This window comes from Rattus rattus, chromosome 6 (assembly GCF_011064425.1).
Source record: "Rattus rattus isolate New Zealand chromosome 6, Rrattus_CSIRO_v1, whole genome shotgun sequence".
Classification (NCBI taxonomy): Eukaryota; Metazoa; Chordata; class Mammalia; order Rodentia; family Muridae; genus Rattus; species Rattus rattus.
This window is the reverse complement of record NC_046159.1, coordinates 94,701,288-94,714,358: the sequence shown is the minus strand read 5'-3', so window position 1 is coordinate 94,714,358 and position 13,071 is coordinate 94,701,288. Positions and strand designations below refer to the sequence as shown.

The 13,071-nt window shown below is 37.2% G+C and overlaps 1 protein-coding gene across 1 annotated transcript in view; it reads left to right on the top strand.

Moving 5' to 3' along the window:
- Cntnap2 (contactin associated protein 2) overlaps positions 1-13,071 on the top strand; it is a 2,154,251-nt gene that overhangs the window by 904,406 nt on the left and 1,236,774 nt on the right. Inside the window, exons 6-7 of the mRNA XM_032907255.1 lie at positions 4,715-4,918; positions 12,548-12,732. Of these exons, the coding sequence (XP_032763146.1) occupies positions 4,715-4,918; positions 12,548-12,732 (389 nt within the window). The remainder of the gene's footprint in view (positions 1-4,714; positions 4,919-12,547; positions 12,733-13,071) is intronic.

The window sequence follows — 13,071 nt, the reverse complement described above, 5'->3', positions numbered from 1 at the left end:
CCATTCAACAAATGTTTTTGAACTTTGACTAGCATTAACTTTTGTAACCCACAATCTATTAGAGGACGTAAGGAAAGTCTGATCCCTGAGGCTTGCTATCTACCATCTTGGCGTCAGGTTTAGTGAGAGATTACGTCTCAAGGCAATGAGGCTAGGAGTGAAGAGCAAAGCATCCAGTGTTTTTCTGTGACGTTTGCATGCACAGAGGCACACACATCTACACACACATGTGCACATATACCATGCACAAACACACACACATGCGCGCGCACACACACACAAAGTACATTCACTTTTTCACCTACACATACACAAGGAATAAATCTGACAGAGCAGTAAGAATAAAAACTTTTTCATTTTATTTCATGAAATATATCAACATTTATTAATACTAATTCCTGACATTTAAAAAATGTGAGGATGCACATTCATGGAAAAGTTGAAATTCTAGTCAAATTTCATTTTGTCACTTTAAACTTTAGTTTAGAAATGTAATTCAAGCTCTTAAAATAATTTGGTATATATTTACTATAAATTTTGATGATTATATATAATGTTTCACACACAAATATTGTTATATGTAAATATTATAAACAGTATATAATGTATATATAATATATGATATTATATATTCTGTAATAAATGAGGCAACCTATGTTATTCTATACTCATATTCATGTTGAAAACATAAACTATGCTCATGTATGTATTTGGAATTTATATGTAATGTGTATATTATGCCATACTTCAGATTAAATAGATGAATTGCTTGGTAGATAAATGTATAAAATCTAACATATGAACAAACTATCAATCATTAACAATATCTGATTTCTCTTGGCCAGGACTTCTAATATATATATATATATATATATATATATATATATATATATAGAGAGAGAGAGAGAGAGAGAGAGAGAGGGATAGATATAGATATAGATATAGACATAGATATAGATATAGATAGATATATGTGTGTGTGTGTGTGTGTGTAACAATACACATGTTTTGATAGAAATATATGGAAGGTATTTGAAGATAATGCCCAAGTACTCACGTAATTAAAAACTCCAGAAAAGTCTTATACAAACTCAGAGAGTATAAAACCAGCAGCTCAACTAACAAAACAACGACAGCCTCATTGCACGCAGATTTGATGAGTTGGGCACACTCCCAGCTCCCTGAGTTATTGTTAGAAGCAAAATTGTGGAAACACTGTGATTTGGCATTCACTTTTGAATAGTCATTACTGTTGTTTGAATGGCTTAAACAGTTCAACCACACATATTTAATCACTGCAGAGAAATCTTAATTTTAGGGAGTGATAAGTAATCAGAATCACAGAAAAAAGTAGCTTGTCCTAAAATAAGCACAACATATTATTAGAAGTCAAGTGAAATTTTAATGTGTTTTTCATAGGAAAGAGAACTAATCTGTGGTGGATGTTATTTACATTATTATAAAATATTCCAGACTCTTTTAAAGGAGTATGATAGGTGTTTAAGTATAAATTATATTACACAGATCATTTCAGGGAGTCTAATAATTTCCAGACTACCTTTCTACTAGCAAACACAAGAGAATGTGTGGATATTTCGAAAGAATTTAAGCTATTCATAGAGAAACAGATTTGACTTTGTAATGGAAGTCTGGCTTATAGGTCATTTTATCAGTTTCAGCCCACCACTAAGGACTTACCATGAGCAAAATGAGTCTGGGCAACCTGAAATAACCTTCTTCATGATTTTTATCAACACTATAGGATTGACTAGAGGCAATAAACCACGCCCATTCTCTCTGTCACAGTGCCCCATTGTGCTAAGTGTTAGGCAGGAAAGCATCCACATTTGCACAAATCACTATTCTGTTCCAGTCCCTGCATGGAGAATTCTATTTATATGAACATATAAAAGCAGAGATTTCTGGCCTCTATCTAGGCTGAAGGGACATTTGCTTCCTGAGATCTGAATGAGAGGCATTATAAGTCACAATTAATATATATAGAAGGCATATAAAACAACGATGGCTCTATTATTCAATTGTCACTGATAGGAAGCTGGTGGCAAAATTGCTCTCCAGAGATCATAACTAACTCCCTCCTCCTGGTTTTCCTTTATCCACCTTTCAAGACAAAAAGAAATTTCTACCAACTGTAGATTATAAATTCAACCTAAGATCTGAAAATCGGGTCCTGTTTTTTTCACCTTTATCCTTCATCGTGGATGATGAAGATATTACCACTGGAATTCAGCTATGACAGGATAGATGATTAAGCTCTAGTCTAATTGGCTTTGCAGTGTGAGCAGAAGCCAGGACTTAATGATTGTTTCCCCCAGCCTCTGAATTAAAATAAACCCCTGTGATTCACAGTCACCGAGAACAGGAGTCTGATGATTATGAAAGCCTTTTTATGGGCAACAGCGCTGATTATAGGAAAACTGAAAGTACAAGATTAACTTTGGCTCCTGGAACTTTCAACTAATTAACATGCCTTTAAGAATTTATTTGCATGTGATATGAATGTGTTTAGGTGCTCTGATGTATGTGTATGTGTATGTTTGTGCCTGTAAAGGTCAGAAGCTGAAGTCATGTATCTTTCTAAGCCACTTTCTTCCTTCTGTTTTTGAGACAGGGTGTCACTGAGCCTGGAGTTTCCAGCTCACCAGCTTTGGGGTCTCTTCTATCTTCCCCACTCTTTGCTGAAATCATGAGCTCGCCTTATCACAGCTGACTTTTTATGTGCTTGCATAGAAAGCACTTTACCTGCTGAGACGTCTCCTTAGCCCCTTTCTGAACTTTTAAAAGCATAACATTGTTCAAACTCTGATTAAAAGGCAGAGATTTGAGATTGTCACCTTGGTATTTCTAAAGAAATTGAAAGCTATTGATGGATTTATGGAAAACAGACCTTTAAGCCTTAAGTAATGTTACAATCGGTTGCTGCAGTTCACTTTGTAGAGAACAAATGCTTGGCCTAACAGGTGGTACACACAGGGGGCTGGGTGTTGAGGGTATCCCTCACCTCTTCTTCCCCTACATTGGAAATGTGGTGGGATGGCTCACGCCATTCACCAGGCAAACAAAGCTGCTCCCTCTGGTGCTGGAACTAAGTACATGCCAGAAAACCAGAGTAGAAAGTGAGAAAACATTTCTCCAATGAGCTTTCAACTCCCTGTTATTTTCCCTGCTATCTTCCCGTGGGAGGATTTTAGGAAGAACTCTCACAGCCCAAAGACTGGCTTTGTACAGAACTATGATTTTCAGGTACTAGAACAATCCAGCTTGGCTAAGTTTTCTGTAACTTCAAAATTAAGATAACAGACATGGGATTTTGAAAATATCACTGCAATACATATCTAAAAATAGCAACACTCCTGTGACCTAAAGAAAAATTTGATTTACATTTTAATAATTCTCATTAGAACCATTCCATCACCTGGAAACCCATTGCCTGTATAAGGCTATACAGCTCTCTCTCTCTCTCTCTCTCTCTCTCTCTCTCTCTTCTTGCTCTTGCTCTCGCTCTCTCTCTCCCTTATACTGCTGAACAAGTAGCTAAATGACTATGTAAATGAGTAGCAATGATGAGGTAAATAAAACACACAATCTGAACCATCACTTCTGAAAATTTTAATATGATTTTTTTACATTCAAATTCAAATTACTCAAGCCACAGTGACATCACATATTTGTTTATCCAACTCAGAAATGGTAACAGAGGACATCTGGGGAAAGGTACCTAAAGTTCAATTAGATACAAACCCCAAATCCATCAAAAAATTTATTGAAAATGTAGAAGAATATGGATATTATGTAGTATCAGTATACTATACATTTTTTCAAGTTTCTGTGTACTTATATGTAGACATGATGTAAATTTTAAATATATATATTGAATAGCAAGAAATTATCTTCCTTAAGGAGAAATATTAAATCTCTCAATCTCTTAGAGCTACACATTTTTCAGAAAGATTGTAAGACATAGATGTGGGAGGATGACTACAAGGAAATACTGTTTCATGAGCACAGCAAGGAAGATCAGATATTGACTCCTCGCAGTTGGAACATCATGGCAAAACTTGTATAAGCCAGCCCAAATCGCAGCATAGAGAGGGAAGCTTGGCAAAAAAAAACCCCACCCACACTGTGGAGTCATTGGCAGTCATTTGCTGCTGGGAAAAAGAGAGACAGTTTTCTATAAGCATGTGACCTCTGGCTGATTGACTGCACACCAGTGGCAGATGACATATCCAGGAATATTTAGGCAATACAAATTGGCCTTAAAAAATATAGAAAGACACAAAATTGTATGGGTAGGGAATGAAGATGGACCTGGAAAGAATCTGGAGATAGGGTGAACATTAGCAAAAAAAATCATATGAAACTCTCTAAGAATTAATTGTCTTTTACTCCTTTTCAATAAACTATGCATTTCAAAGTTGAAATTTCAATTATATTTATATTAAGTGAATTTGTATTAATATGGTAATCAAAGAAGAATTCTATGTTGATAGATATGATCATTCTTATCATGTATGTACTCTAGTACATCCACTTTGGGACACATGGTAAATTAAAAGAAAGTAAAAGCACTGGAATCTGTACTTTTCTGGAAAAGAGTCTTTCAACTCCCACTTTTCCAAGCAGGCATGAGTAGAAAGTGTTTGTTCACCTAAAGCAACCAGACTAATACTGTGTTTCTCTCTCCTCTCAGGGGCTGACGTTATCAACTTTGATGGCCATGTTGTGTTACCATATCGATTCAGAAACAAGAAGATGAAAACACTCAAAGATGTTATTGCTTTGAAATTTAAGACCTCTGAAAGTGAAGGAGTACTTTTGCATGGTGAAGGACAGCAAGGAGATTACATTACTTTGGAACTGAAAAAGGCCAAGCTGGTCTTCAGTTTAAATCTAGGTTTGTTGCGATTCTCTATTCTTCTTTTGTATCATTAAAACATTTATAAAGAAGGGTGGGAGAGATGGCTCATCAATTGACAGCATTGGATGCTCTTGCAGAGGACTTAGGTCAATTCCCAGTGCTACACAATAGCTCACAAGTGTCAATCTTGGAACTGGAGCTCCGCGGGAGCTACTGACTGTTTCCGACTTCATGACCACCAGGTATAGTTACATACACACAGGCAAAGCATTCATACATACTAAATAAATAAATAAATAAATAAATAAATAAATAAATAAATAAATAAACTGAAAGCATTTTAAATGTTGCCTAACCTTTTAAAATGAAAATTCTATGATCTCCTGTTATATCACCAATTATTTTTTCCATCTCTGGTGGCAGATTATCTATTTGTATACCTATTTCTCTTAGTCACCTTTTTATCTCTGTGACAATATACCTGAAAAACTTCTTAACAGAGAGAAGCTGATATTGCTTCATGCTGCACAATTCTCAATCTATAGTCACTGGACCATAGCTCTTGATTTGTGTTAAGGTAGGACACCATGCACAGAGGGCATGGCAACGCAAAGATTTTCTTTGGGGCCATGATATAGAGAGCAGAGAAGAGAATAGCAACAAGATAGACACTTCAGCAACCCATTTACTGTGACCTTTTTCTTTCAACCAATATCTAATCCCTAGTGCCTGTTCCATCTCAATAGCACTAGCAAATCACTACTTCATCAGTGGGCTGACTGATCCATCTACAAAGTTGAAGCAATCATCATTCAATCACTTTTCTAAACCTCACCAGCCTGGATCAAGGCTTTAACCTTGATCCTTTAGGGAAACACTTTATATTCAACCAATAACACTATCGATTCAATAAAACATTTATTGAAATACTTGTACTATGTTCAATGTTATAGTAGCTGATAGTACACTTAGGAGAACCGAAAGACATGATCTCATTAGGTTTGAGGATTGCCTTATCTGATATCAATGGAGGAGAGACCCTTAGTCCTGTAGAGGTTAGATGCCCCAGCATAGGAGGATGCTTGAGGCAGGAGTGGTTGGGTGGTTGGGTTGGAGAGCACCCTCTTAGAGGCAAAGGGGAAGAAGTGTAATGGGATTGGGGGTTGGGGAGGGGAGACTGGAAATGGGGACAACATTTGAAAAGTAAATAATTTAATAACCAATTGAAATAAAAGTTTATGAACTGCCCCAGTGAAATAAAATTATAACTTCAAGTATAAGTGTTAGGAAGACTAGTATAATAAGTAGGCATTATACTGTGCTCAGATTGAAATGCCACGTTAAGAAGCTATAGGACCAACATCACAATGTATAATATATAACACAATTCCCAGGTTAAGATTTAAGCAATGAAAAAAATTAAGGCCATCAAAAGAGATATGACTGTATACAGAAAGACCATTGCAGACAAAGACCTCGTATGTCTATGAGTCAAAATCCCAGTGTAGTGGATACATGCAGTGTTGCTGAAAAATGTCCTGCATGATAAGAATGAGGAGTTTGTTGATGCTCACTTCGTGTGTCCACTGAGATGCTCATAGACAGTGCTGCCTAGGCCAGAATGAGAGTCCAACAAAACATGTTCATGGCTGTGGATGGTGATGATATCACTGAAAAATGTCAGGGGAGATAAAAAAAAAGCATCTGAGGAATTATGTTAGTGGTAAATTCAGCATGACCTGTGATGAACTGTGTATGAAGCAAGAAGAGACTAGAAACAAAGCATGATTCCTGAGATTTGGGCTTTGTCACTCAAGGAATAGTTAGTGTCATTTTCAGAAATAAAAATAAAAAGAGGGCAGAAGTAACTGCAGGGATTTTCTATTGAAAGAGAACTTTTGCCCTGATTATTACATCAACAAATGGTGTTTATATGGAGTATGAGTATGAGAATGCTGTATGAGTAGAGAGTAAACTGGGGGGTATTTGCTAAGTAGAAAGTGGAGAGCAGAGAAGTAAAGATTATGTAGTTCCACAGAAGCCAAGGGAAGAGAAGTGATCAGTGCTACCTAACTCATCTAAGATGTGAGCTGTCACAGAGACAGACGGTTGAATACTAACTCTGCCAACATGGAGGTCCCTCTCACTCTCTCTGGAATTAATAGAACATGCTTATTGACTTGTTTTATAAGTGAAGGAAGAGTAAAAGATGTGGAAAAATACTTGAAGTGAACTAAACTACTAAACATCTGAGATGCATAAACGGCTGAAGAAAATGGGCACCGCAATTAAACCAGAATTCCAAACTGCACAAGACAATCACTAAAACACACTTTGAAATGCGTCACCAGAGAAAAAGCACAAAATTAAAGTTTGAAACACTCAAGAATGATCTTATGACTTGAGCTTCTCTATCCTACATTACCTCGAACCTCTGGGCATTCTTGAGGATGTCTTGAGTCCTGTGTGTTAACTTATTCATCAAGGCCAGAAACAAAAAAATTAATTAGAGATTTTGTATGCACTAAGACACTGTCATAAAAATATACCTTTGACTATATAACATCCACATTCAAAAGACAAAATGATGAAAATAGGAAACACATACTTACACTAACACTGTTTTTCACATTAAAATAAAGTGCACATGAAGCTGAGGGATATGTAAATGTTATATATGCAATTTGAATGTCATTCATGAATAACCAATCACACCATTCCATAACAGTTCCAAGCTGCCAAAAAAATGTATGAATTGGATGTAAAAGACAACACAGAATAGAAAAATTAAACACTAAAGATACAAAACACTTTTACCACATCAGGTATATGAATAACAATATAATGTAAGATAGAATCTTCTATAAAATTAGTAAGTGTGTCTATTCAAGATTTATGTATAAGTGACAAAGAGGATTTTTACTATTCTGCTAATAAAGATATTTAGGGTAAAATTAGCTTATAACATAGCTTCAGACATTTGAAGTAGTTTACACATTTATTATTATTGTCCTTTAATCTTTCCTCACAGTCTAGTCATTATCCCCCTCCCAGTCCACCCTCCAACAATTTCTCATCCCATTCCTCTCCACCCAGTCTCCAAGAGGATGTCCCCACTCCCATCCCCATCCTAACAGACCTCTCCACTCCCTAGGGCCTCAAGTCTTTCAAGTGTTAAGTGCATCTTCTCTCACTGAGGCCACACCAGGCAGTCCTCTGTTGTACATGTGTCAGAGCCCTATATCAGCTAGTGTATGATGTCTGGTTAAGGACTCAGAGCCTGAGATATCTTGCGAGTCCAGGTTAGTTCAGGCTACTGATATTCCTATGGAGCTGCCCTCCTCCTCAGCTTCTTCAAGCCTTTCCCTAGTTCAACCACTAGGTACTCGACTTCAGTCCATTGGTTGGGTTTAAATATCTGCCTCTGACACTTTCAGCTGTTTGTTCGGCCTCTCAGAAGGTAGTCATGCTAGGCTCCTGTCTGTAAGCACACCATCAGGCCTTGGAGCCTCCCCTTGAGCTGGACCCCAATTTAGGGCATTCACTGTACCTCCTTCCCCTCATTCTCTTCTCCAATTTTTTCCCTGCAGTAATTTTAGATAAGGACAATTCTGGTTCACAGTTTTTGACTGCGGAATGGCAACTTGATCCATCCACTTGAAGCCCCGTCTTTCTACTGAAAGTGAACTCTACAAGTTCCTTCTCCCCACTGTAGGACATTTTATCTAAGGTCCCTCCTTTTGAGTCCTGAGGGTTTCTTACCTCCCAGATCTCAGATACATTCTAGAGGGTCCCCCAACCTCCTATCTCCTGAGGTGGCCTGTTTCTATTCTTTCTGCTGGCCTTCAGGCCTACAGTACTGTTCCATCCCACAATACCTGATCATGTTCACCTTTTCCTCTCCATGTTCCCTCTCCCCCTCAGGTCCCTCCCTTCCTCTGCCCACAGTGATTGCTTTCTTCTCCCTCCCAAGTGCAACTGAAGCATCCTCACTTGGGCCCTTTGGTTTGTTAAACTTCTTGAGTTCTGCGAATTGTATCCTGTGTTTTTCTGGACATTTTTTGCCTAATTTCCACTTATCAGTGTGTGCATGCCGTGTGTTTTTTGCTATTGGGTTACCTCACACAGGATGATATCCTCTAGTTCCATCCATTTGCCTACAAAACTCATAATGTCCTCATTTTTAATAGCTGACTAGTACTCCATCGTGTAAATGAACCACATTTTCTGTATCCATTCTTCCACTGAGGGACATCAGAGTTGTTTCTAGCTTTCACAAATAAGGCCGCTCTGAACATAGTGGAACATGTGCGCCTGGGGCGTGGTGGAGCATCTTCTGAGTATATGCCCAAGAGTGGTGTAGCTGAGTCTTCAGGTAGATTTATTTTCAATTTTCTGAGGAACCTCCAGGTTGATTTGCTGATTGGTTGCACCAGTTTGCAATCCCACCAGCAATGGGGGAATATTCCTTTTCCTCCACATTCTTGCCAATATGTGCTGTCACCTGAGTTTTCGATCTTAGCCATTCTGACTGGTGTAAGGTGGGAATCCCAGGGTCGTTTTCATTTGCATTTCCCTGACGACTAAGGGAAAGGTAATGACTTTGAACATTTCTTTAAGTGCTTCTCGGTCCTTCAAGATTCTGCTGTTGTGAATTTTCTGTTTAGTTCTTTATTTTAATCATGCATCATTAAAAACTGAGAAATGTCTGAAAAAATAAGTCCAAAGATATATTTTTCAATCTGAATTCATCTTCATAATTTGTGGGAAAACAATATTGATAGATATATTGGTTATATTGAAAGGTATTTAATTATAGTCTTTTAAAACACAGACATTTTTACGTATATACATGGTTTCCCTGCATTTTTATATGTGCAAGTTTTAATTCTATAGAGATATACTGTATGTCATTAAAAGAGATTTAGAGTATATAAAGTGTAACGTGCTATCATGACACTTTGACTGATGAGGAGCTGAGCATGGGCACCAGAAATACGCTGTATTGCCATATCTGTCTCTTGTTGCACAGAAAAACATAAATGGAAAATATTAAAGAATTGACATGGGGGAAGGGTTAGCACTTTTGTTAAAACAAACAAAAAGTTTTGGGAAATATTTACTGTAGTCTGATATCGGGACACATTTGAAAAGCAAGTGACTTTGGTGCTGTGGTGAGTAGAGGCTGCCAGTGAACTCAGCTCCCTTTCAGGAAACTGATCAAAGTGGCAGTGAATGAGTCCTTACATAAGGAGAGATATCTGATCAAGATGACCATGAAGTGATCCTTCAGCACTGGAGAGAAGAAACATATGAGAAATGCATAAAATTCAGCGAAGAATGAATACCAAACCTTCAAATAAATCAATGTGAAGTAACTCCTCCAGCATTGATAGAAAATTTGATGAAGTGTTCAGTAACACCAATGAGAAAGAAACTTTTCTCAATGCTGCAATTGGATGAAAATTTCCCTATCATCCTGATGGCAGAGGAACACAATGCGTGTCTGTTGTATAATGTCTTAGAGTAGACGTTAATTAAGGCCTATGTGCTGGTGGTCAGAAACCATGAGATTACTATGTTAAAAGTCATAATAACAATTGTACATCTCAGGAAAAATGTTATTTTAAATCTCTTTATAAGCAGTTCTTAAGCTGTGAATCTAGACCCTATTGGGGGGGGTAAAATGACCCTTTTATAGGGGTCACCTAAGATGGTTGGAAAACACAAATATTTACATTACAATTCATAACAATAGGAAAATTACAGATATAAAGTAGCAACAAGATAATCTTACTGTTGGGCATCACCACAACATGAGGAACTCTATTAAATGGTAGCAGCATTAGGAAGGTTGAAAAATACTGCTCTGTGTAGTACTTCAACTCACTTATATCCATCCCTAGATGTTGGTCAAAAGCCTTAATAACCTTCTCATTGGAAATGATTGGGAGTACAGGAAGGTATGTGTTATTCAGAGTCAGGTGAGTGGTGATGTGATCTTGATTTTAGAGTGAACCGCAAATGGCGTGTTCTTTTATTCAGTGAAGCAGCTGCATTGTAGCACAGTAAGAAGCAAATAGAATATTCAGATGCCTCAAGAATAACTATTTTATCAAAGGTTTCACATTAAAAATATATACCTGAATATGTATACAGCATATATGCATAATTAAACAGTTGTATATGGAAAAACATCTGGATGAAAATAGATTAAATTATTTTTAGTGGAGGAAATAATTTGCATTTCATTTTACTTATTTATTCTCAATAATATTCTTTATCTGTAATCATGAACAGGCATTTGTTCTGAGACTCAGGGGAGGGCATGAACTATATTTAGTATATGACCCTGTAGAATGGAATATGCATACCTAGTGTCTAAAAATCATATTTTTAAATTTTATTTTCTTAAATTTAGTTTGCATGAATACATGGAGAGTAACATATGCATATCACAGTGTGTTTACGGGTGGAGATCAGAGGACAGCCTGCAGGAGTCTAATCTTTTGTACTACATGGGTTCTGGGAATCCAACTAAATATGTCAGCAGGACAGCAAATATCCACTTTATCCACTGGGCTGTATTTCCAACCCAAGATATTTTTTTTCAGAGCTGTTTTCACTTTACTTTTCTCTACTAAAACATGTAGACAAATTTTGAAAATCAACTGTGGTTTATAGAGATGTGGCATTGCCTTTTGGAACACACCACTTACTCTAAGATCTCAGCAAACGAGTTCATTAACATTTCACTGAAAAGTAGTTCACTTCCCAAGTTTTATTGGTGGACTGGGATTTATGACAGCATCATAAATATATCTACTCAAATACCTACTGCCACTCTTTAGTGCCATCCGTCGTTAGCAGGTGACTGCCCTGCTATTTAGACTCTTTGTGTATGCGTTTCAAGCAATAAAACTCAGGACAGTCTTCTACTTAGAGTTTTTCCACTTTGATTTCTTCTTTTGTCTTTCTGTTCTCTCACAATACAGATGAGCACATTCATGCATGTGTACACACATGCAGGTACACATACATTCTTACACACAGAAACACACATGTGATTACACAAACACATGCACACATGGAAACACACATATAACCATGCATTCATGCTTGCATATACATACTTGAAATTTACATCCATACATATACTTATACCTACAAACACTCACATTAATTCCACGGACATGTGCACATGAAAACACACCTATAATCATACATACATGGCTAGACATACACAAACACAAACATACATATACATGTGAATTCATATACATGCATACACACACACACACACACACACACACACACAGACACACACTTCATTATCACCCAGACACTTTTGACTTCATCACAATGCATGAGGAAATGAGAACTATTTTCCACATGTCAACAGCCAGGTTCAGAGCAGTGACTATTTTGTCCCCATTTGAACATCAAACTAATGGTGCACTATCAGATCTCAGGCTCTCAGGCACCTGAACCCATGTGACAATGGCCTGATAGTTCTCCAACTAACCAAAACTTAAAAGAATTTACAACACTGTCCAAAAAAGTCTTCACTTTTACATTCACTTCACATCATAGGGGAAAGTCTGCACCCATACACAGTGGGCTATATAGTCAACATTTTATTTCTGTTTTGTTCCCACTACTCAGGAAGCAACCAGCTTGGACCCATCTATGGCCACACATCTGTGACATCTGGGAGCCTGCTGGATGATCACCACTGGCACTCTGTACTCATTGAGCGCCAGGGACGCAGCATTAACCTGACCCTGGACAGGAGCATGCAGCATTTCCGCACCAATGGAGAGTTTGACTACCTGGACTTGGACTATGAGGTACATATTTAGGATTGTAATGGAGGACGGAATTCATACTCTGCTATTGCTTTACTGTTGATTACATAACTGTTCATGCCCCTTTTCCTTCCTTCTCTATAGAAAGGAACTATCATTAAATCTAATTCATTTAACAAATTTTATATGTAATTATAGTAGATATTATATGTACATCTTTAATTGTTATTCTTTTCCTTTTATTGAAAATGACTTTTTATTCTCACACAATATATCTTGATTATGGTTTCCTCATCTTCTCCTCTTTCCAGTTTCTCTCCAAATCCTTCCCCCACCTTCTCATTTTCATTAGAAAACAAACAGTCTTCTAAGGAGTAATAA